Source organism: Sminthopsis crassicaudata, chromosome 2 (genome assembly GCF_048593235.1).
Source record: "Sminthopsis crassicaudata isolate SCR6 chromosome 2, ASM4859323v1, whole genome shotgun sequence".
Lineage (NCBI taxonomy): Eukaryota > Metazoa > Chordata > Mammalia > Dasyuromorphia > Dasyuridae > Sminthopsis > Sminthopsis crassicaudata.
In genome coordinates this window covers 498116898-498142280 of record NC_133618.1, presented here as the reverse complement: position 1 = coordinate 498142280, position 25383 = coordinate 498116898, and the positions used below count along the sequence as shown (strand labels likewise).

Here is a 25383-nt window from a genome sequence, read left to right as displayed (position 1 = left end):
GGAAGCAGATCAGCACCTATGACTAACAAAACTAAGGACTAGCCACTCAGAGCCAGGATTTGAACCATCTCATTCCACTTAATTGAAATTAGCATAAATTAGCAGGCGCTTTATGGTTTGCAGAGAAATTGGCAAAGTCTTCCATTTGATCCTCACAACAAATCTTGGGGAGAAGAGCTATCACGACCCCCCTTTTATAATTGAGGAAACTGAGGTCACTAAGCTAAGCTATTATTAAGTGCCTGAGGATTTGAACCCAGCTCTTCTCAATACCTCCTCCAACATCAAGAGTTCCTTCTCAGCCAGATTTAAGGGTAGGAAAAGTGAATTTAATCACTCCAAGACTTCTAAGAGCATTTCTTTACAAGGATGTCAAGACCCATTTAGATCCTTTGCCCAGAACCCTTAAGATTCTGGAGCACATCTGATAAAAACTGGACTGGGCTCTTGGATCAGAAAGGAAGATTAGCTTTGGGGATAAAAGGATGTGGGAGAGGGGATGGGTCACAGAACCCAGGAACTGGAAGAGACTGAATCATGTAATCCAGCTTTAGCATTTTCCACAGGGGAAACCGAGGTTCTGAGTGGTCAAGTCCAAAGGGAACATAGGGCTCCCTAAACTACATTTCTTAGATCTCAACCTTCTTGTTTGGGCCATCAGGGGAGTCTGAGGCATAAGTCTCTTGGAAAAAGATTTTTAATAAAAAAAAAAAAAGCTTTTAACTCATTATCATCTTGCACTCCATGAGTCTGCTCCGCCCCCTTCTTAGGGCCAAACCCCACCCAGGGTCAGGGCTCACCACCTTCCCAGAACCCTCAGGGAGGAGGAAATCTATCAAGCAGCAGGGCCCTGGGCCTCCAGCCAGCCTGCTCACACAATGCACTGGGCCCAGGCCAGGAAGGCCTCCGGCTCCACAGCTTCCGGGCTCCCGAGGACACCCAGGCGGGGGCTGGGGTGTCAGAGTCTGGTTGCCCTCTAGGGCAGTGCTAGGGACTGAGGAGAGGAGGGTGGTAACAGCAGCAGTTGGAGGGGTTTACCCTCCTACTTTCCAGTGATAGGATAACTGAGGCACAGAGTGAGTTGCCTCAAGGGACTCGCACAGGTCGGCACAGCTTGTTAGTCAGAAGGATGTGTAGGGCCTAAAACCCAGGAATCCTGCTCAGTCTTAATCCGGTGAGATGAGCTGTGGCCATCTGAGCCTGGCCTGGCTCAAACAGCCTGGCCACCTGACCTGGCCTCCCAGGAGAGGGGCCCAGGGCACACAGCTCCCTTCTAAGGGGAGGGTCCTTCTCATCCCTACCCTCACCTCCCCACTCCACACCTCCCCTTCCTCAAAGCAGGATGCCATGGAAAGTTCAAAAGCAGAAGGAAAAAGGCACCTGTCGGATGTGGAGGAGTTTGGGAAAAATGGGGAAGAGAATAGGAATGAAAAGGCCACAGGCAGAGGGAACTGTTCCCCTCTAGGAATAAGCTCCAGCCCCATTACTGGGACAGGGTGGGATCGAGGAGTTTTAAGACCCCACCCACCAGGTGAAGACTGCCAGTGACCAGCACCTGGATGGAGGAGGCTTCCTTGAGGAGGACAGCCCCACTACTGGCCACAGGGTGGGAGTGAAGCCCCCGTGGAGGACTAGAGGGCCAAAAGTGGGGGTCCCGGCCCTGGCTGATCCATTGCAGGGCATGGGAAATGCAGCTGAAGACAAGGGAGTTGGTGTTGAGAGGCCGAGGAGCTGGGGGGGCCAGGAGAAGAGGCCCGTGCAGGGGTCCAGTGCTGGGTTCTGGTGCCTGGGCCAACCAGGGATCCTGTCCTGCCTTCCCCTCTGCCAGCTGGTTCCACTGTTTCTGGTTTTCTAGACACCGTGTCAGCATGTGGTCCAGGGTGACTGTAAAGTTCTGCTGGTCTAGGAGGTGGAGGAGTCAGAAGAGAGGGAGACAGAACAGTAGGATGAGACCTTATAAGCACCACAACTAGGAGGAACAGATGGGGAGAAGACCGAGGATCACGGGGAAAAGTCATCCAAGTTCAACTGAGGCAGCACAGTACATCAGAAAAAGCCCCAGACTAGGGATCAAGAGTTGGATTCTAATCCCAGCTCTGGCACTAAACTGGCTGTGACCTTGGATAAACCATTGGATTTCAGTTTTCCCACATGTAGCATGAGATAAGTAGAATTGGATGATCTCTCAAGGCCCTTCCTGTTTTTCTCACACCCTTGACTGTTAATGAAAAAGGGAAAAGCCCCTTTTTGAGATACCCCTGCCAGAATGGAGTTAGGGATGAGGCCTAATGAAAGGGGAGAGCACATAGGGGATGAGAAAAACATTTTTCTCTCCCATCATTGCTGTTGGTGAAGTACTGATTGCAAATCCAACACAGAACAGGGCACCTCCAGGGGGTAGACGGGATTTGTATGGAAAGGGGAATGTTGAGGGTGAATGACTATTTCCCTTAGAGGATTCTTATAGGACAGGCACCCTCACCCCGCCTCAGTTCTCTCACCTGCATTCCCTACAGAAGACACTTCAGTCAGATTAGGACAGAAGACAGCATAATCAAACTGGCATGGCTGAAAGATTCACAGGAAGAAAGAGTTGTATCAGGCAGAAGAATAGTGACTCCCACTCCTGGAGCCCCCCACCCATGTTGAGACTACAGTTTAGGAATTGGAGACTAACTGTGTGACTTTGGGCAAGTTCAGTAGGGAAAGAAGAAGGAAGGGAAGGAGGAGAAGGAAGAGGAGGGGAGAAGAAGAAAAAGAATGAGGAGGAGAAGGAGAGGGAAGAAGAGGGGAGGGGAAGGAGGAAAGAAGAGGAAGGGAAAGGGGGAAGGAGGAAGGGGGAAGAGGGGAGAAGAGGAGAGAGAAGAGGTGGAGGGAGGAGGAGGAAGCCTCAGTTTCTCCAATTAGGACATGTGAGAAATAAATGAAAGGGGAAAACCCTCCTGGTCATTTTACAGTGCTGATGTTCTTCTGAGTGAAGACCAGGCTCCCCTCTGAGGAAAGTGCCCCACCTAGTGGTCACTGAGAGAAACGCACAGTCCTAATCAGCAGGGGCTTCCAGCAATATCCCTGATAAACCCTGCAGAGGCCAGCTTACCTGCAGCAGTTTGAGTAGCGCTGCTATGTCCCGTTCTCCAGTGGCATTGAAGAGCAAAACCCGAACCTCGGGGCCACTGTGGAGGAGAAATCCAATTCGGCGTCACAAACATTCATTAAAGCCCCTGCCATGTTTTCTGTGGTAGTCAGATGAAAAAAAGGTTCTCCCTGCTCTAACAGACTAGTGGCTAGTAAAGTCAGAAAAAGTACTTTCTGGGAACATCTGAGGAGAGGGGAAAGGAGGACAGAAAGGCAAAAAGACAGACTGATGGAGAAGAGGAGTGGGAGAGTATGAAAGGAGGAGAGAGAATTTCAATTGCTGGGGTCACAGAGGGTTCCATGTAGGATGTAGCACTTAAGCTGTACCTTGAAAGAAGAGGATTATAAGAAATAAAATATACTGGACTTCCAGGTATGGAAGGAAAAGGAAACTGCTTCCCAATTCCTAGGATGATCACCTAGTGACTCACATCTTACCACTGGCCACTGGGTTCAGAATCTCACACCATGGAGCAGCTAGGTGGTACTATGGAGAAAGAGCTAATCCTAGAGTCAGGAAGCCCTGAGTTCAAATCTGACCTCACATTTACTATTCCTGTGACCCTGGTCAAGTTATTTAACATGTTTGCTTCAGTTTCCTCAGCTATAAAATGAAAATAATTACAGCCCCTACCTTTCAGGGTTGCTGGAGCTAAGAATTGCAAAGTGCTTACCATAGTGTCTGGCACATAGTAAGTGCCCTATAAATGTTAGCTATAGATATGTATAAGAACTGGATAGCTGATCTAAAAGAAAAGTGAACAAACCTAAAAAGAAGCCAAGACAACATAATTTTCCCATCTTTCCTAAAAAAACATGATGCTTATTCTCACACCCTGATAAAGAAACTCACTTGATAGGCTTCTCCTGGTTAAGTACTGCCTGGTGGAACCACCTTATCCCAGCCTGGATACTGCTAGTGGTGTGTGCTCCATCCAAGTACCATGTGAGGGCTCCTCGTCTCAATACCTGCGTCCGGCCTAGCCATTCTGTGTGCCGAAGCCCTGGAACAAAGTAGTGAGTCAGGGAGTTCAATTATTGCATGTAATCTGTTCCATGAAGGCAGTCATGATTCCATTGCCTCCTACTCTCACCCACCTCAGGGTAGAAATACTCTCTCCATCCTAGGAACCCCTAACATTCATAGTTCTTCATAAGTGCCATTGAGCAAAGATTTAGCACTGGAAAGGACCTTGGAGATACTTATTTTACATGCAAGGTTAGGTTAAATGATTTGTCCATATAGTAAGTAGCAGAATAAGAATTAGAACCGAATTCCTCTGACAAATAACACTAAATTAGTATAGTATAGAATAGAAATAGCATAGAAAAGGTGAGTACTTTAGGCCTCTATAGGAACACAGTTTGGTGGAAATCTCTCATAAAAATATAGATCTCTTTACTTAAAACTCTATATTCACCAAGTAACTTTCAGAACTGCAAATTAGTCTTCTGGATAAGCCTTGAACCATCTAAAAAGTTGGCTGAAAAATACAGGTGACTGGCACTGATTCATAGGTCAGATACAAGTGAAAAAAATTAATCAACTGCTACTCTAGTCCCATTATCAGTAAGTGAGACAGGGTGGTATGAAGAAACTGCCCAGAACTTAATCGGGTGAATTTATGAACATGTCATACTGAACATTGGCTCTCCAGGACCTGAGATGACTCCATCTAAGGGCAGATGGATGTCCATCTGGCAGCTACTGTTCCTCACTAGGATCATCATTTTAATAGCAACAAGGAGAATATAAAATACACTGAGCCATAAGAAGTATATCCAAAAATAAAAGAGCAAGTTGTGGCATATAAATGCAATAGACTATTGTGCAATGTAAGAAACAATGAATACAGGGAATTCTGAGAATCATGAGAAGACATAAAAACTGATAGAATATAGAAAGTACAGAGATTATTCCGTAGAGAAGGCTTTAATGTAATTGAAAATTACCCTGAAAAAGTAGCTGATCTCAAATTAAATACAGACTAAATTTAATCTTAGAAGACAAATAATGAATTATACTTCCTGCTTTTTAAGAGGTGGGTATGGACATGAGTGCTGAATGTCATTGTTGCTGTGTTTCTTTAGCATAAAGAAAGAGTTCTGGGTGGGGGGGGATTGGGAAAGGACTATGGAAAGAACAAATCAAATATATCTTTTAAGTCCTGGGGAAAATATTGTAGTAAATTTATGAGGACTTGGCACAAACTTTTAAAAAATATATATACATTTGCAAGCAAAAGTTATGCAAAGGCAGACATTCTCAAAGAACACAAATTTTTATATCACTCAAACTGTTCAAACTTTCTAATAATCTAAGAAAGGCAGATTTTTATAAATATTTTGGCTGAACAATGCTAGGATTTATTTAAATCCTGGACATTTAAAAAATCTTTCACAGTCTAGCTCTGGCCTACATTATTTCCCATTAGTCTTTGCTTCCTGTAACTTTTCTTTCAAAATCAAGCTGGCTTATCTACTGTTTCCTGACCTCAACATTTCATCTCCCACCTGAATGCCTTTCCACAAGCTATCTCCCACCGCTGGAAGGCACTCCTTCCCTTTCTACCTCTTTACCTCTTAAAATCTTTAATTGCCTTCAAGTCTCAATTCACATGTGCTAACTTTTATGAGTCCCGACTTGACCCTCTTCAAAATGCATATGCTACACATGCAGACTCCCCTGCCCCCCCCATCCGAAAGGAAGGTCCTTGAGTACAGGAGCTGGACTTCATTATCTTGGCATCCCTTGTATCTTAAGGTAAATTATACCTCTTGTGCCCCATTAACTTGACAAAAATGGTCAAAATGATATAATTCCACATAGTACTATGGGGAAGTAGCCAGTCTTACACAGTTGGCAAATCTGTGAATTGGCTGGATCTTTGGGGATGATAATCTAGCAATGCAAGGCCAATCACCAAACTGATAAGGAGTACCCTTAACATAAGTACCCTACTATCAGGACTGTGCCCTAAGGATGCTGTTGTTAAGGGGAAGAAAAAGATCTCTGCACAAAAAATTATTTCTAATGGCTTTTTTGGTCATTGCAAATAAACAGAAAATAGCTTCCAACAATTGGAGAATGGCTGAACTATTTGGTCATACATCAATGCAATATTACTGTTCCATCAGAAATAATAAATATGAAGAAAACAGGGAAAATGTGCTAAGATTTATGTGAAAAGACGTGAAGGATGAAAGTAGAAACAGAAAACATTCAATGACTGTGATTATTAAAGGGAAAATAGCAACAAAATCACGATGGGCAAAGAACAAAAGCTGAAAGGTAAAAAGACAAAAAGATCATTAGTTTTATTGTCATTTTAGCAAACTAAATAGTTTATGGTTTTACTAGAATTTGATTGTTTTGTGGATAAAAAAATTTTTTGGCAAAAAACATGCAATGAGACATCAAAATCTACGATCCTATGACATTGCTTTTCCTCCTCAAGGCCTTTTCTGTTTAGCTGTGAAGCCAAACCTCACAAGCAAGACAAGTCTACAGAACCATGAAGGGCCAAAGGATATGGTACTAAGAATATAGTTAAGTGAAAAATCAGAGGGTACATGGAGATCACAAAGTGAAGAAAAGTCAGGGAAGATTTCGGGGCTTTGAGCTGAGTTTTAAAAGGCTGAACAGAAATTAGAAAAATAGAGGGAATGGAGAAGGACTTTCTAGATGAAACAACCTACCTTAGCATAGGGGTGAAAGTGGAAAGGAGATTAAAAGCAGCCAACTCACAAGTGGGAATAGATGGAATGCCAGGGAGAAAATTGGATGGTTACCAACAGTTTAGAGTCCAAAACTGTTCACCTGAGCACAGGACTATTATGGAGAGGGGTAATTGACAAATATTTATTATGCATCTTCTATGAGGCAAACATTGTACTAAGCACCAGGGACAAAGACAGCAAAATCAGTCTTTGCCCTGAGGAATTTACATTCCAATGGGGGAAAACAACATTTACACAGAGGAATTTACAAAACACATACATAGACTCAAGGTAACCTAGGCTGAGAAAGCACTAGCAGCAGGAAAGGGCCCCCAGAAAAGGTGGCACCTGAGCAGGGTCAGAGAAGCCGGGGAGAGTCCAGAGAGGGAGGTGGGAGGGAGGATGAAACCTTAAAGGAGGCCAGTTCGATGCTGCATCTGCCATCTGGAAGACCCACGGTCTAATCACTTGCTAGTTGTGGGATCCCAGGGAAGTCAAACTCTGCCTGCCTTAGTTTCCTCATCTGTTCAAATGGGGAAGAATAATGGCAATTGCCTTGTAAAAAGTGCTTAGCATACATAGCAGAGGCTTATTAAATCCCTCCTTCCTTTAGGGTTGCTAGAACTGAGTTCAAAATGAGTTCAAATCGGGGGCAGCTAGGTGGCACAGTGGACAGAGCACCAGCCTTGAATTCAGGAGGACCCTAGTTCAAATTTGGTCTCAGACACTTAATACTTCCTAGCTGTGTGACCCTGGGCAAGTCACTTAACCCCAGCCTCAAAAAAAAAAAAAAAAAAGGCAAAATGAGTTCAAATCATGGTTGGGACTCTAAACAAGTCTTTTAATCTCAGTGTCCTTATCTGCAAATTGGAGATAACAATATTTGACAAGCTTTAAAAATGGCACTCCTGCAGTGTGTGCTATTCATATGACCGACAAGTGTGCCTGGAACAGTCTCTGAAGAACGGGATGTGTAAGGAGGATAGAGAGGCAGAATGAGGACTGGATGTGAAAGATCTCTCAGACATTCAATGGGATTCCTCCAGGACAGCAGAGCCCCCTCCCCAGTTACAGGAGGTATTCTGGTGTTAGGTTCTTACTAAGTGCTAATGAGATAATGAAATGCTAAATTCTTACTAAGTGCTAAGTCGGTACTTAACAATTCTCTAGTTCTGGATGCTTAAGAGGAGCAAGTTCATTGGTTGAAGTAATTTTTCCCAGAAGCCCTTGCATTATCCCACGCCCATTCTCTGGGAGGATAAAAGAAGACACCATTGAGCAAGGAGAGAGTCTTGTCTGGGCCAGAGTTGGGGCGGCTCTCTGGAGGAAAAGTCTCTACTCTAGGTCAGAGTTGGCAGCCGAGAGATTGAATTGCGACAGAAAATCTCCTCCCAGAGAGCAATGGGCAGTCTCTGGAGACAACAAATCTTTACATATTGGCGCCCAATGTGGGGCAAGGACTTTTGCTTATCCTGACAAGGACTTATTCTGAGCCTTTCAGAGGAGCTAGCCCGGACCTTCGCATTCTGGGACTTACCCTGCTTCATAGGCAGGGTGGGATGGAACACAGGAGCCAAGGGCAGAGATCTCTGGGAGGTCAGCCTGGTTGCCTTCAGCTCCCCAATACCTGAAGAGAAAAACCAGCATCGTGAAAACTCTATGCCTATTGCCTGTCTCCTCCTCCAGCATTAGGGATGAGATATGCAACACATATAGGTGACTCCCTGACAGCTTTCCTCATTCTCTCCTAGACTTCCACCCCCAGAGATTCACAGGGATAAAGGCCCTTTCCATAAGGCCCATCAATCCCGCCCCTTCTCCTCCCCCCAGACCCTGAGGTATCCAGATTCCCCAGCATTTCTGGCCTGGTAGGGACAGGAAACACTTCTCTTTAAATCAAGTGAATTAAGAGTTTACACTCTACTTGGTAATTGAAGAAAGCAACAGTTACAAAGCTAGACAGAGACAATGTCATCTTCCTTCAACAACCCTAGACAAATTATCTGCCCAACTACTCCTCCCATTTCCATCCTCTCTCCTCCTCCTCCTCCTCCTCAATTTCTCCAAGGGTGACTGGGGCAGAACTGTTTTTAGGCTGCATCTGGGTAACCACTAACGCTGTAGAGAAAATTTTTGCTCAGGGCTGAACTCTGAGGATTCCTCCAAACTCTGGATAGGTTAAAAGCTATTCTCTCTCCAGCCGATTGATACCCTGGCACCTCAATAAGGTATTCACAAATCTAAACAAAGCAGGTGCTAAATGTAGTGAACATGTATTGAATTGAATCCAGAAGGTGACCAGACCCAGTGGAGAAAGGAGCAGTATTCCAGGAAGCCGTTTCAGGACGGTGCCTTACCCTTGTGGCCCTGTTGTTGGAGCCAGCACCGGGCCAGCTGCAGGGCCAGAGCAGCATTGCTCCGCTGGTGATCACCTGCCAACCCCAACTGAAGTGGCTGTGCTTCTTCTTCGAAGGCCTCCAAGGAGGGGCACAGGTACAGTGGACACTGCAGGGCAAAGGCAAGCAAAGGCTTTAACAGGGCTCTCTGTCCTCCAAGTTATCAGTGAGATGGGAATTCAAAGTGCCCTCCTGCTTCCTCTCCCCTTGACAAACCCTAGCCAGCTCCTCCAGCTCCACCTTCCAATCCCGCTTGCTCTCTGGAAAGACACTGATGTGTTTTCCAGCTCTGTCCTGGGAGGCCTTTGGAACCCTGATCCAGCCATTGACTAGGACTCCAGTTCTTCCTTTGTAAAATGAAGGGCTAAGACTAGATGATTGCAGTTCTCTTCCAGCACTAAGGCTCCCCATGACTATCAGCCTGCTCTAAGAGACTCTGGAGGTCAGTAAAAGTTGACATTTCCCATATGCTGCCTTGTGAGAGTCTTGTACTTAATTCTGGCTCTCAGAACTGAAAGAGTCTTCCAGAAGTCACCTGCTCCAGGCTCCTGACTTTAGGCAGGTCAAGTATCATCATCCTTATTCTACCAATAAAAGACCTGGAGCTAATAGAGATGAAACAAAGTCCTCAAAATCATACTGTTGGACAGTAGCAGAAGCAGGCCGACCATACCAGTCTCCTGGGTCAGCCCACACTGCTTCCAGGGACATGGCTTAGAGCCATTTATTGACAACAGATCAAGATGGCAGGTTAAGGTCAGTTAGGGCTTGGAAGAGGATGGATAGGTGGATGGCTTATATCTCCCCCAATGGATCGTCAAACCCAACCTTAGACAATGCAGAGCAAGGAAGACGTGCTCTGGATGGTACATATCGCCCAGGAAGGTACCAAAATCCAAAGGCAGTTACTCACCAGCAACTGTCGGGCTTGGTCCTTCAGGACCTCCAGGGGGGAGTCTGGCTGGGACACAGTAAAGGCTGGAACTCCAGGCTACAGAAAAAGAGGATTGTGGGGGGAAGGAAGGAGATGGGACTAATCCCAAAGTCCTCTCTTTAACCCTGTTTAGCTTCCCATAGCCCAGGCCTCTCAGGACCTATTGTAACATCCAGTTAAGCATTTTCCCTTTGTAGATAGTCAAAGTTAAATGTCTATTTTCCCAGCCTACTTTTCTACTTTTATCTCCTATTTCTACTACCTGTGAATTCTAACATCAGGGACAAACCTATCTGTTCTGTTTCTCAATAGGCAACATAGGCTCTCTTGAATCTGGAATATGCTTTTGTTCACACCATGTCTATGAAGGCAATGTCCTCTTTCTCTTTCACTTGTCAACCTATCCAGATCTAATCCATCTCCTTTACACCAATCTTCTCCTCAGACTTCACACAATAATTGGCTCATGATCTAACACACTTATCAGCTCAAATGACAACCTTCATATGAAGCCTTTCCTGATCCAAAATTATCTTGTATTCACCATGTATCTATTTCATACATATGGGACTCTCTATCCTTCAAGTTATCAGTGAGGCATCTCTCCCAACAGAGAGAAGCTCCTGGAGGACAAGATCTATTTCATTTTTGTCTTTGAATTCCCAGTGCTTGCCACATAGCAAGATCTTAATAAATGCTTGCTATAATATATTATATTGCATAGTAATTAGTTTTTATGCCTTATTCCCCTAAACTAGACAAGCTTCTTAAGGGCAAAGCTATAGCTTATCTAAACTATGCAGCTTTCTGTCACTGGGAGAATAATTTGGAATTATGCCCAAAAAGCTAGAAAATGCTTCTGTCCTAGTAATACCACTACTAAATCCATATCTCAAAGAGATCAAAGAAAAAGGAAAAGAATTTATATGTGCAAAAATAGAAGCTCTTTTTTATGGTGGTAAAGAACTAGCAACTGAAAGGTGTCCATCAACTGGAGAATGACTGAATAAGTAATGGTATATAATTGTAGTGGAATGCTATTGTGCTATAAAATATGATGAAAACTGATGCAAAGTGAAGAGAGCAGAACCAGGAAAATGTTGTATACAGTTAACAGCAATTTTATAAGGATGATAATTATGAAAAGACCTAGCTACTTTGAACAATACGAAGTATTGAGATCTAGTACAGTGACACAGCTAGAGATAAGTGAACTGCCAGCAGCAGAGTTAAAGGATTACAACCTAAGTTTCCTACTATCCAGTCAATTAACAGCAACAGCTAGAATTTAGATGGCACCTATATAATATGTGCCAAGCACTGTGCTAGGCACTTTACAATTATTATCTCATTTGATGCTCACAAAAACCCTAAGAGGTAGATACTATTATTTCACTTTATAGGTGAGGAAACTGAGGCAGAGGTTAAGTGATTTATTTGAGGTGATATACCTGGTGAGTACCAGAGGTTGGATTTGAACTGAGTTTTCCTAGCTCCAGACCCAGGACTCCATTCACTGGCCCACCAAGCTTCAATTTTCTTGCTACCTAAATGTGCAATGCTCTTGTACATGTACAGTATATCTATTTTTTATCATAAGGTTCCTGAGGGGACTGGAGGCACTTAGTGGTTCCCTCCTCAAAACCAGGAAAAGCCCAATTTTCCTTGTCCCAGACTGTCAACTCAGTGGAAAAACAAAGTGAAAATTGACATTAACTCTCAATTCCTGAGATGGAATCCCAGTATGGACATTTATTAGCCCTGTGACCATCGGAAAGTCCATTCCTTTCTCTGTGCCTCAGTTTTCTCAGCTGGAAACAGGAACAAGACTACCTTGGGAGTATGGAGGGTAAAGTGCCATAGAAATGTGAGGTCAGAGTTGGTTTTTAATCTTTTCGTTTCCAACAGGACATATTACCTTAAAGATGCCTGCTTTCTGCCATGCAATCTTCTCAATAGTGTCACCCAGGATGTTGGTGTGGTCTATTCCCAGAGAGGATATCCCACAGACCACTGGCTTCCTGGGAAAAGGGTCAGGAATAAGTGAGAAAGGTCAATGTTGGCCCCACATTCCTCTCTGGAACTCTCACGAGGTCTGGGGAAGGTGCTTCTGCCTACCCATCTCCTTCATTAATCCTTCCCTCTCTTCTTGCTGTGGACAATCAGAGACTGGGGATCTCTATCCCTCCATCCTCACTCCATTATCTGGAGTTAGAACCAGGGGCTTCTCACCTGATAATATTGGTACAGTCATAAGCACCACCAATGCCAACCTCCACCACTGCTAGGTCCACCTGAAAAGCAGCCAAAACATCAGTCAGTCCTGGAGTGGGTCTCTGCCTAATACATGTACTCCTGCTCAAATGGCCAAGAACAGGTCCCCTCTCTTCCGACTCCCACCCTGGCTGACACTCGGGAGCAGACACAGACCATGGCACACTATGGTCCTGAGGCTCCCAACCTTGAAGAGGCTGCTGGGCAATTTTGCCCAGGACATTACAGAACGGGGTGATTAGGCTCTGGGCCTAAGGAGGTGGAGTTTGGGATGACAGGTAGAGACAGACATTCTGGAGAACCATACCTTCTCTTGGAGGAACACGTGGAAGGCCATGATGGTAAGGAAGCGGAAATAAGGGGGCATGCTGACACAAGTGTCATCCTGAGGGCAGAGAGACAGAATCAGAAGAGGGGAGAAAAAAACAGGAGAAGAGAGATCTGGTTTCTAATCCCATTTCTGCCACTAACTTGCAACCATAACTTCTTGATTTCCTATCTACAAATGAGGGATTTGGGTGATAATGGTTTCAGAATCCCTTAAGAATAAAATTCCAGGGCCCAACCTTACTCCTTCTTGACCCTTGATCTGAGGCTTTGGGTGCACACTGAGGCTGAGAACCAGAGAAGGTCAGGGACCAAGCTCCCCCTCCAATCCAGCTCTAAGTCTCCCCTACCTTAGTTTCCTCCAGCCGATGGTAGAGCCGCCAGAAGTATTTGGTAAAGAGCTCTGGGCTGATGGGTTCACCGTTAATACGGATTCGCTCCCGGACCTGCACCAGATGAGGAGAGCTAAGGGGACAGAGGGACCTTTGTGAGGCACTCTCCACCACCAAGAACCTTGGGTCTCCTCCTCCTTGAATCCCCATACCTGTAGAATCCAGTTTTCAGGCCATAGCCACGGAGAATACGTTCTGTGAAGGCACAAGTGGAGCCCTGAAGAGACAGAGAGAAGGATGAGGGCTCAGACACTCCCAAGCCTGGGTCCTAACCATAACATAAAACCCCACAGCTCCCTAACCTCACCTTCCCTTTGGTCCCAGTCACATGGATGATCTTCAGTCGATCTAAGTCCTCTATCTGAAACAGACAGAAAGATACCTGGCTCAGCAGGAGGGAGCCCTGCCAGCGCTCTGGTTCCAGGTTACTGATGACACTTATGGGATGCTGATGGGGCAGGAGAAGGCTCTTATCTCTACTTACCTGCAGCCCACTGCGGACCAAATAATCCCTCATGGCTTCTAGCTGCACCTGTGGGTTTCCCCGTTCTCGCTTGATCTGCTCTAGGAAGCTAGCATTGGTCTGAAGGGTATTGAGGGTCCGCACAGCATCCTAAGGACCACAGATGGTCAGAATCAGTCAGACAATGGATATCAGAGGAAGAAACGTCCACAACTTAGAGATCACCTCCCTCTGCAATCACCTCCTTTTACAGATGAGCAAACTTGAGCTCGTTGGGAATCACAGAATCATAGATTTGGAGCTAACTGGTTTTAGAGGGCACCTATTTCTACCCCTTCACTATACAGATGGGGACACTGAGGTCAGAGGTTAAAAAAGCCTTGCCCAATGTCCCAAAGACAGTAAACATCAGAGGAGGATTTGAGCCCCAAATGCAAGCCGCCCTTCCTGACTTATCTAAGATCTCCCATACAGATCTCTGCACTAACCACCACTCCCACAGTTTAATACTTTCTTCCACCCAGCAGGGTCCCAGATAGGTGAGAGGATAAGCCTGTGCATTCTGCAATCTTGCGCCACATGCAAGAGAAGCTCAGCAAGAAAAGGGACAAATCAGTCCAGTTACACGTGCTCCCTCCAGCCCCGGCAGAGGCTTCTGAGTCACCACACATCTTCTCTGCCACTCTCTGCACTCGCCCCATCCAGCCGGGAACGAGCCTGCGCACTGAGGGCTCCGCGTTCTCGCTTACCCCACAGTACCAACCGATGGCCCGTCCCACTGTACTGGACTCAGGGCAGGATGCCTGGGGTTCTCAGAAAAGCGAGAGGTGATATTAGATGGGATCTTTATTCTACAAATAAGGAAATGGGGGCTCAGGAGTCACCCAGTGGCTGGAAGAAGTGCTGGACAGGAGCCTGCCCGCTATTACTCCTGGCACTCCAGCTGTCAAAAGTAGCCCCCACAGGAGCAGGTTAAGAGCTAGTCCACCTGAGCGGAAGGAAGAGCCATTAAAGGTTTCACCCGAAAGTGAGGCTCTTTCTCCAGAGGAAGGAGATTAGTCTAACCCACCCGAGGCGGGAGAGGTACAAGAAGGTGGGCGGAGCCATAAACTCCCGGTCTGTACAGAAAAGGTGCTGACTCTGGGACGGCAGTTTATACCTCTCTCCCCCTCCCCCCCCCCAAGATCCAGTGTCTCTGGGGCATTCACAGGACTCTGCTGCTGCCAGTCACCAGGCCCGGCAAGTTGCAAGCGGAGTTTCCCCTCTGGCGGGGACCGGGTGTTCTGCCCTGTGAAGTCACATGATCCTTGACCATGCCAAGGGGTGCCAAGTTGGGGCCTGGGCACCCTGTTACCCCTGGCAACCAAGCCGGAAGGAGCAGAGACAAAGGCGACAACCCCCAGAGAAGTTGGCAAAGTTCCTCCTCGACACCCCCATGGTGCCCATGGGGTCTGTCGGTCCCTCCCTCACTCCAAAGCCTGGGCTCCTGAGTTTCCCAGAACTCCTGCATCCTCCGAACCCCTGATCCCCCCCAAACCTGGGAGCCCCAGCCCCGCCGAATCCCCAACATCCTGAACGCCCCCCACCCATCCCATCAAACCCCAAGGCGCCTAGACTAGAACCCATTGATTCCAATTCCACAGCCCCTCCCCCCGGCTCCAGCAGCGCCGGTATCTGGGAGCGGAGGATACTGCGCGGCCTCCGCGCCGCTGCCCACGTGTCCGCCCGGCCCGGTACCTGGTACTCCATCCCGGGCTCCTGCGGCACCGGTCGTGCACTCAGCCCCCGCCTCGCCGGCCCGCTCCGGAGCGGAGGCCCCGCCGCGAGCCGCAGCGCCGCGTGCAGCGCTCGGCAGCGAGCCCAAGACATCCCGCCAAGGAAGCCAGGACCGAGGCTCCCGGCCGCTATAGCTCGTCACCCCCCTCCCTCCCCGGTCCCGCCCCTGACCCCACGTGGGGCCGACCCTGCCCCTACGACAATTTGCCTGCAATGCCCCCAATCCGCGACCTGGAGGCCTCTTTTCCACCAATGAGAGGAAGGGCCCTCCGAGCGCCATCTTTGTTCGGGGCGGAAGCTAACGGGATTTGGGGGCCCGGGAGGCGGTGCGAAAAACCAGTGATGCCATTTTCTTAAAGCTCCCAACTTTTTCCTGGTCCTGCTCCGAATGAGACCGAAGCTCCCTTATGTCGCTACCGGGAAAGAGGCCTCGCAGCGCCTTTGAGAACCCGGCTGTAGCTCAAAACTCCCTGCCCCACAGAAACCCTTGACCTCCCCTTCCGCGGGGGCACTGCCGGGCTGTCCACACCGCCCACCAAGGAGAGCAGCTCCTCCGGGCCCACGGTGCTGATCTGGAGCTTGGAGCCAAGAGAATGGTGGTCTAGGGGGACAGAGGCCCGGCCCTGGTCTCGCCCAAAGCCTATCTCTGAGACAGCGTGGGAAGCTGTGGAAGCAAGGAATTATGTGTTATTGTTGGTACCGGTTTCCCAGCGCTTAGCACGGCGACTGGCACACCCAGTGAGCGCTGATTTCCAACAAAATTCAGAGCAAGTCACTTCGATTCCTGAGCCCCTCACCCCCTCTAGTGGTGCTCGCAGTCCCCCTAGCGGCACGTCTGCGCTCCCGAATGACTTCTGTTAAGTTACTGTGAGTGATGGAAGAGCCGGCGTTCCGCGAGGCAGAGGGACCAGGCAGGCTGCTGCTTACCTCCATTCTTTCCCTGCCGGGCTCCCTGCAGCCGGCCCCTCTGCCCCCCTTGTAGAACCCAGCGGGGCACTGCCCGGCCGGCTCACTTCTGGTCTCATCTTCCTGGGCTCCTCCCCACCGTGACCTCCTCATCCCTTACGGTCACTGTGGGGACGGAGTGATCAGTCCTGCCTGCCGGCAGCCCGGCCTTTTTTAAGGCAGAAAGCACCAGACTGAGAACAATTGATCCTCAACTTGTGGACTTCGAAGTGACGTGTGACCCCAAGGAACGATCCGCCCCCCAGTTCCGAACAATGAGGCTAGTTCTAATTGCACCCGGTGCCAACCAGGGGAACGTTAAAGGTGGAAAACCCCAAGGAAACAGGGCCTACTTTTACTGTGCCTTTCTTTGTTCTACCCCGGGTTTCACCAAGCATTAACCTCATTTAAAGGAACAAGGTTTAAATATCAAGGCCTGATTTTCAGGAAGGGGAGGGGGAGAAAGGTTAGGCTGCCCAACTTTTCCCGCTTTCTTATTGATGACCTTAGACTTCATTATTGCAGACTTTAGTTTCTCCCCCTTGTGAAATGAGGGGCTTGAACTAGATCTCTAGGGTGTTTTTCTGCTCAAAATCCTGCGAATGAGGGCCATTTACACAACGTCCATCTCTTTAAAATTCCTTTCAAACTCGGTCCAAGAGATCTATCTGCCTCAATCACCCCCTCGGTTACTAATGCTTCCCTTTACCTAAAATCAGTATGTATTTATTTTGCATTTCCACCTTTGTACCCAAGGCTTACCTGGCACAGTGCCCACCCGACATTAGATTTTTTTTAAATGTCGGTTTAAGAAGCAAATATTCATAGGGGCGAGAAGGTGGTTAAGTTAAAGGTTAAGTTTCAGAGTATATCAAGGATAGACATCTAAGGAATGTAAGCCTTCAACTTCTACTGGAAGAATGCGAATGAGATTTGAGGAACAGCTTCCCAACCTAGGAACCTGCCTAGGAAGGCACCGGTGAGAGGACTGCACTTGACTCTCACACCGGAATACGGAGCTCCTGGGCGGGAGGTGTAAGCAGAGTAAGGCCCAGAAGACCCAGGTTTCACTTCATGCTGTCTCAAAACTAATTTTCTCATCTGTAAAAACAGGAATAATGGTACTTGCCCACCTATTCGACTAGGTTGTGGTGAAGAAAATGCTTTGTGTACTATTGTAATAATTATTACAGAATGAAGAGAAAAGCAGCCAGAGAAGGCTAATATTTTAACTCCCCCTCCCACCTCAGCCTTTCTCACTGCAGAGAAGTTACAAATGTCTAGGGTTTTAAAGTTTAAAAGGGGTAAAGTTAAGGATTTTTTCAGGTAAAAGGGGAGTGGGAAGGGATTTTAGAGATCATCTAGTTCAATTTGTTTGTTTTATGGATAGGAAAACAAGTCCACAGGTTAAATGTCCTATTGAAGGTCAAACAACTGACTAGTGGCAGAGTCAGGACTAAAATCCTGAAGACCTGATTTTTAGTCCAATATACAGAGAGACAGATATGTCAACATTCCCCAGTGTGGCCTGACCAACATTAAGTATATTTGGGAAGCATTTAACAAAATAAAAATACAATGAAACATAGATAATATTGATTCTTAAGTGCCTACCCCCTGAAATGGACAAAAGATTGGCCTCCCTTCCCCTTTCCCAGTCTTGGGTCAAGGAGCCTTGGGCTTGCAGAAAAATGTTTGCTCAACTAGATTAAGGGAAAGTGCTTGCTCAATCAAGCTCTGAGAAGTATTCGTTTTATAGGATGCTTGTCGAACAATGTCAGACCTATCCAGGTAATCTATGGCAACATCTGTCATTGTGTATTCTCCTTACATCCTGTAAGCCCCCTATTTCTCTTTGTAAGAGGGAAATCGAGTCAATGTTTAATGTCAAATGTAACCTTGAGGCTGAACTAGAATGCTTTATAAGGCTGTCTCTATTTCTGTTTGGGATGGAACTCTACCAAGAGGTCCATCCCAACCAGTAATAAACACTCTAAAAATTACAAACATCTTGACTGTCATGAATTTTATTGCTTGGACTATCTCACCCCACTTTCCTATTTGGGTTTGATAACACTGCTCCTTCCTAAGAACAAAACCCCTCTCCTCTAGGCCTCTGTTGTCATCTCCTGGTGACATTCCCAGGGAAATGTGAAGCCAGCTTTCAGAGGCTCTCTGAATGGGCAGCGTACCAATTCCCAAGCTGCCTGTCTCATTAAATCCTGTTGCTGATTCATAGGAGTTGTAAACATATTGCAATCCACAGGACACTGATGTTGTGAGGAGACCTGCTTGCTCCCAATTGAAAGCCCTAGTCTGGGAAGAACTATTTTAGTTAAAATGAATTCCACAAACATTAAGTTCCTGCTGTGTATTATGCAGGGATTCTTAACTTAGGATACATAGATTTCAGGTCTGTGAATTTGAACAGAAAAGAATTACATCTATTATTTTCATAAACCTCTAACTTCAATTCAGCATTTTATTCAATTATGAATTTTTTTAAAAATCACATTATTCTCAGAAGAGGCCCATATTGTTCACCAGATTGTGGAAAAGGATCCATGACACACACAGAAAAGGTTAATACCCAGTTTTAAGGGCTGAGGATTCAAAAATAAAAGTGTCTACATTCTGTAGAGGGAAGGGTCACAAAAGGGCAATACATATAAATAAATGAAAGGTAAAACGATCGTGTCAAAACATTAGGAGGCACTCTGCTTTCCAGAGCTAAGGCCCAACAAGCAAGTTGTGTCCTAAGCCTGGTATAACAACAATCCTTTGCACTTACTCTGTAGCAAATCACATAACCTATTTTATTGCTTTGACCAGCCGCAGAGTTCTCTGAACTCAATCAAGCACCTGTTTGTATCCATATTCTGGTCATGAAGCCCTATTATGAATCAAACTTGTTCTATAATTGTTGGTCCCCTCACTATCAGGGCTACAACTCACCGCCCAGTCATTGGCTTAAATATTGAGATCTGACTACACTAATCACAGGTCCCCTCACTAGGAGAGGGGCTCTGGCATGTGTCCTTGCTTGCTTTGAAATTAAGCTTCTCCTACCTCTAGCTTAGCTCAATTAAGCTCCACCCATCCACAGGTTAGAGGCCTGTTCAGATAGGTAGACAAGTAGAGAACCCTAAAACAGTTGGAGGGATTAAGAAAGGTTTTACAGAGAAGGAGCAGCCAGAGCTGAGCCTAGAAGGAATTTAAAAGCTTCTGAGAATAGTTGAAGCTTTATATCCCAAGAACAGGGAATGGCTAATGAAAATGTAGGAGGTGAAATGCCTCAGGGCACAAAGAGAAATCGAGTTTGGGTGGAGCTAAAAGTCCTTAAGGAAACAAAGTGAATTAAGGGCTGGAAGGCTATTGTGCAAGGCTGTAAATGTGGGCCAAATGGGTCTCTTTCTCTCTCTCTCATCCTTGAGGCAATAGGGAACTTCAGAAGGTTTCTGAGTAGGAAAATGGCAGGGTCCAATATATATTTTAGGAAAATGACCTTGGCAGCAGTGTGGAAAATTGGAGAGGAAAAAACTGATGTAATGCTGGGGGGTGAGGGGTGGGAAAGATAGACTGGACTGACAAGACCCTGTGTCTGTTCTGGCACTTGGGAGGATTTGATATTTCTGTTCTTCAGAAAATCTTTCTCAATATCTCTTTAATCCTAGTACCTTCCTTTTGTTAATTTTTTCTCTCATTTATTCTGTATATAGTTTATTTGTACATATTTGTTTGCTTGTTATCTCCTCCATTAGATTATGAATTCCTCGACGATAGGGACTGTTTTTTGCCTCTTTGTATCTCCGATGCTGAGAACAGTGTCTGGCAAATAGTTGTTTAATAAATGCTTATTGACCGAGAGTCCAAATTGGTTCCAGATCTCTACCTTCTTATCCATCCTCCACATTATTATCAAAGTGATTTTCCCTAACACAGACTTGACTAATGCCATTTGCCTATTCAATAAACTCCACTGACTTATTACCTCTAGAAAAAAAATGTAAACTCAGTTTAAGCCTCTAAAGCTGTCTTTCCATCAGCAGCTCTGCTAGGTTTGAACTCCACAGAACTTCACACCTCCCCCAGGATAAACCCAGTATGCTATCCTGATTTGCCACAGCTTTTCTTCGGAGAAGAGAATATTTTTTAATTTCATGGTTGTAGTCAGTGTCTACTGTGACCTTTATGCAATATACAGAATCCAATAAACATACCTCTCAGCTTTTTGGACTTTTTTTCCCCTCTCTTGATGTTATCTCTCTGCCCTCTGGATGGCACTTGTGTCAGCATGCCCCCTTATTTCCACTGCCTTACCATCATGATCTTCCACTTATTCCTCCAAGAGAAGGTATGGTTCTCCAGTATGTCTGTCTCTACCCATCATGCTGAACTCCACTTCCCTAGGTCCGGAGTCAATTCATTTCCTTCTGGAAGATATTGCTCAGCAGCTTCTCCAAGGCAGACAGCTTTAAAACCTCAGTTTAGCCAAATTGATTCCTATCTTCTACCCCAGAAAACTATTGCACATTTCGGGTTTTTGCAGTGGTCATCCTCAGTGTCTGGAATGCAATCCCTCCTCATTACCTGACTAATAGAACTTCTCTTCCTTCAAGATACAGCTTGTATCTTTATACAAGATACACTTCTAAGTGTATCCTTTCCTGACATCATCAACTGCTAGTGCCCTCCTTTCTCAAATTATTTTATATTTATTCTCCAGAGAAAAGTTCTCTGGAGAATAGAAATGTCAAATCCTCCCAAATGCCCAGACGAGATTAAAATATAATTAGGAAATATTTTACAAAAACAAGTAAAATTATTATAATAATTAAATTATAATTATTATGAATATATTTATATATGAACTAATTGTTTTCCTTCAGTAGAATCCAAGCTCCTTCATGGCTCTCTTCCACAATGAGATGATTCAAATCAATTCCAATTGTATAGTGATGAAGAGAGCCATCTACACCTAGAGAGAAGAACATGGGAACAGAGTGTGGAACACAACATGGCATTCTCACTCTTTGTTGTTCTTTGTTTGCATTTTGTTCTTTCCCAGTTTTTTTTTTTAAGATATTTAACATGTACTGGACTACCAATGGTCTAGAGGAGGGGTGAGGGGAAGGAGGGGATGATTTGAAACAAAAGGTTTTACAAGAGTCAATGTTGAAAAATTACCCATAAATTAATAAATAAAAAATAAATACCCATAAATAAAGTAAATAAAAAGCCCCACTAAAAAAAAAAAAAAAAAAAAAAAAAAAGGAGGTTGGAAAAAAAAAAAGAATGTAAGCTCCTTGAACACTGCACACTATAACAGCAAGATCTTGTGATGGTTAATGAGAGGCACTAATGGGGCTCACCACTTAAAACTTACTTTTGGAAATTGAGGACTTTTTCTGAAAGGGCAGTGCTAGCGTCCACAATCTTTTCTGATTGGTCTCTCAGTCTCAGTGCTCTCATACTCCAGTCATCAATCAACATGTATTATGTGCTTACTAAGTGCTAGGCACTGTGCTAAGTACTAGGGATTCAAAAAGGGCAAGAGACGATTCCTGCCCACACCAGGAACTTACAAACTAAAGGAAGAGAATCATCTATTCCCATTTATTCCACAGCCAAAGGTTCTTCCAAAGGCAGCCCTAACCATATTAACTCCCTCCCCCATCTCAATAAACTTCGGCTGATCCCTATTCACAAACATAAATCCCTTTGTTTAGTTTCTTTTGATTTTCATAGAAATATATATAAATTCTTTGGTGTTGGAAAGAACCTTAGAGGTCAACTAGTTAAATCTCCTTTATATAGGATAAAACTAAAACCCAGAGAGGGTGCCAAAGACTTCACCTCTCCACCAGGCTGAAATGCAAATGACCTTAAACACTTGAGATGTAAATAATAACCCCTCCCATCAAAGATGGATTCACAGAATTTTAGGGTCAACCTAAACAGTAGAAAATCTGATGGTTTGATTTTTCGCCATGCAGAGATTGGGGGAGAAGAATCTTACTCCCTCTATTAAGATCCAGGCTGTAGTCACGTCGCCATTACTGACATGTGGATTGGCTTGCCTAACCTTTGGGGGGGGTCCCCCTCCACCCTCAGCTGGCAAGACAGTAGGACCCAGAAAGGACCTGGAGACAGAGCTTGGTGTGCCTGTGTTGCCTTAGCATGCCTTTGCATTCTAAAGCCAAATGTACTTTTAAAATTATTTTTAGTTTTAAGTTTTCTGTGATTTGGATTTTGTTTAGGAAATCAAGGTGCTGAATTTTCACTACATATATAAACCGGTAGGATTATCAATAAACCACTCAGCCTAACTAATTCCAAGAGGTCCCACCAGAAGATCCTCTCAGGCTACTTTGTCACTGCAGTTCTCCCCCTTCACTGTACATTTATAATTTCTGGATGTTACCACCTTCAGTATCAGTGTAGGGAGGCATCGACTCTCTATGAAGAACTTTGGAAAGAGAGGAACTGGGATCCCCAACTAACACTAGGATGCTGCTGTCAGACAGTGGTGGGTTGAAAGGGTCTCTTGTTATGACTTTTAACCACTTATTATGATCTAGGAAGCTGGGTCCCTCGGGCTCACATCCAAATGTAGAGGGCTCAATTTACATACCTCAAAGGAAGCATTTTCATCCCACCTAAGAGAAGTAGAAATGCTCCGACAAATCATAGAAAATGTAAACCATGCCGTGAGTCCTTCAAGGCCCAGTCCAGATGCTGGCCAAAGCCTCGGGAGTTTTCTCATCGTGTGGCTGTGCCCAAATGAATCCACAGGGAAATTCTCCTCCCGTCACCTCCTGGGTTAAAAACTGACTCCTCCCCTGCACAGGCCGACCCCCTTCTCAATGTGATATACCCAAAGTTACTAAAGCTAAGGGAAGCTGGAAGCGGAGGGATTTTCCGAGGCAGGTTAGACTAGGGAGAACTCCGAACTCTAGGCTCTAAGAGACATTTCAGATGTTGCCTGACACTTTTAAGCAGCCGGCTCTCATCCACTCCCCAAAACTTTTCACCACTTGATTTTTCCCCACTACCAACAGCCCAGAATTATTACAATGCAGTCTCACCTCTTGCGTTTCTTCTTTCATGCTTCTTCAGTCCTCAGAGGCTGGAATAATTCAACTTGTTCTCTTCCCCCATTGTCTGGTTTCTGGAATAGCTAGGGGTTAAAGGACAAATGCGGAAGGGACTGAAGGTGATTATCCACCTAGGGTGAAGAAATTGGGCAAGTGTCCAAAGCATGGGGGTTGGGCACTATTACCCAGAGAGGGCCCCATTGGAAGAGCTCTGAAAGTAAATTTATGGTCACAAAGGTGACTTGTACAAGGACAGAGAAAGCATTCAGTAAATTACTTAGTTTAAAATCAGTTTCCACTCTTGATAGTTTATATTTACATAAGAAACATATTAACAATCTCACAACCTTTTAAAAGTAACTTTAAGAGACTACATTTAAATCTTTTTTTCCTTTTGAGTTTAGTTAATAGAGTAGATAGAATGCTGGACTTGGAGGAGTCAAGAAGACTGGAATTCAAGTCCAGATTTGAGATACTTACTTGCTGTGTGACCCTGAACAAGTCACTTAACAGTTTGTTCATCTCAGTTTCCTTCATCTGTAAAATGGGCATAATAAAAGCACCTATTTTCCAGGATGGTCTGAGGATCAAATGAAATAATTATAGAGTGCTTAGCATACCGCCTATACAATGTTGGCTATTATTAGTAATATAAAATAACCAAAGGAAAAAGATTCCCATCCTTGATAACCTGTCACAAAAATTCACGGCTCAGGTGTGGCAAGGAAGGCTTCTGGTCTCTAATCTAGATTTATTCTTAACCCTAGTTTTAGATTCCTGGGTTTAAAAATCTGACAGTTAAGTGGGGTCCATTAACTTAAAAATAATATATTTTGGTAACTTTTTCCATATAATTGGTTTCCATTGTAATCATATGTATTTTATTTTATACATTTTTAATCATTCTGAGGAAGGATCTTTGGATTTCACCAGACTATCACCATGGAACAAAACAGGTTAAAATCCCGTAGTTTCAATTCTTTCCCCCCCCCCCTTTTGTTTCATTAAAGCTTTTTGTTTCCAAAACATATGCACAGATAATTTTTCAACATTCTTATATAGCCTTGTGTTCCAAACTTTTCCCTCCTTCCCCCCATCTCCTCCCCTAGATGGCAAGCAATCCAATATGTTATACATGTTAAAATATGTTAAATCCTATATATGTAAACATATTTGTACAATTATTTTGCTGCACAAGAAAAAGATCAAAAAGGAAAGAAAACAAGTAAGAAAACAAAATACAAGCAAACAACAACAAAAAGAGTGAGAATGTTGTGACATTCAGTTCCCACAGTCCTCTCTATGGGTATAGACAGCTCTCTTCATCACAAGAACATTGGATCTAGCATCAATCATATCTCATTATTGAAAAGACTGATGTCCATCAAAACTGATCATCGTATAATCTTATTGTTGCTCTGTGCAATGTTCTCCTGGTTCTACTCACTTCATTTAGCATCAGTTCGTGTAAGTCTCTCCAGGCTCCTCTGAAATCATACTGCTAATTGTTTTTATAGAACAGTAATATTCCATTCTAATTTCAATTCTTATCAGAGACAGATATTGATGAGGTTAGACGCAGGGCAGAGAGTTGTGGGAACCCCTTTTGGTTGTCACAGGTCCTTGGTAAAAGAATTTGCGAACCTGAAAAGTTAGAATGTCAAAAAGAAGTTTATTGGCACTGAGAAGTCAGCCTTTTCTAGGAAGACTGACTTCCTTCATGGCAAGGTCCTGACAGAAAAAATTCCTAGCAGAGAAATCCTGACAGAGAGGTAAAAAGTGCTGGACAGCAGAAGTTTCCGAACTTGTAGGTTTCAGTGTCTTCACGAACTTTTTCCCAGCACCCGTGGATCAGATGAGTTCTAACAGTTCTGTTCATTAAGAAGTTGGGTCAAAATATAAAATGTCCTGGGGCGCCCTCGTG

General features: G+C 44.9%; 1 protein-coding gene across 5 annotated transcripts; it reads right to left on the bottom strand.

Annotated features, from left to right (window-relative positions):
- Positions 1-679: 679 nt before the first annotated feature.
- FPGS (folylpolyglutamate synthase) lies at positions 680-23599 on the bottom strand. Of its 5 annotated transcripts, none has more exons than XM_074293723.1 (15): positions 23451-23599; positions 13663-13791; positions 13486-13539; positions 13331-13395; positions 13137-13251; positions 12767-12844; positions 12418-12479; positions 12104-12206; positions 10165-10242; positions 9213-9360; positions 8393-8482; positions 3989-4139; positions 3098-3173; positions 2502-2568; positions 680-1902 (listed from the first exon to the last, which is right to left on the bottom strand). In XM_074293723.1, the coding sequence occupies exons 1-15, from the start codon at positions 23469-23471 to the stop codon at positions 1484-1486; spliced, it is 1656 nt and encodes a 551-aa protein (XP_074149824.1). In that variant the 5' UTR covers positions 23472-23599; the 3' UTR covers positions 680-1483. The 5 variants fall into 5 exon arrangements, with proteins under 5 accessions (XP_074149824.1, XP_074149821.1, XP_074149825.1 ...); XM_074293720.1 differs by lacking the exon at positions 23451-23599 and adding an exon at positions 22997-23223; XM_074293724.1 differs by lacking the exon at positions 23451-23599 and adding an exon at positions 16345-16543.
- Positions 23600-25383: the final 1784 nt, after the last annotated feature.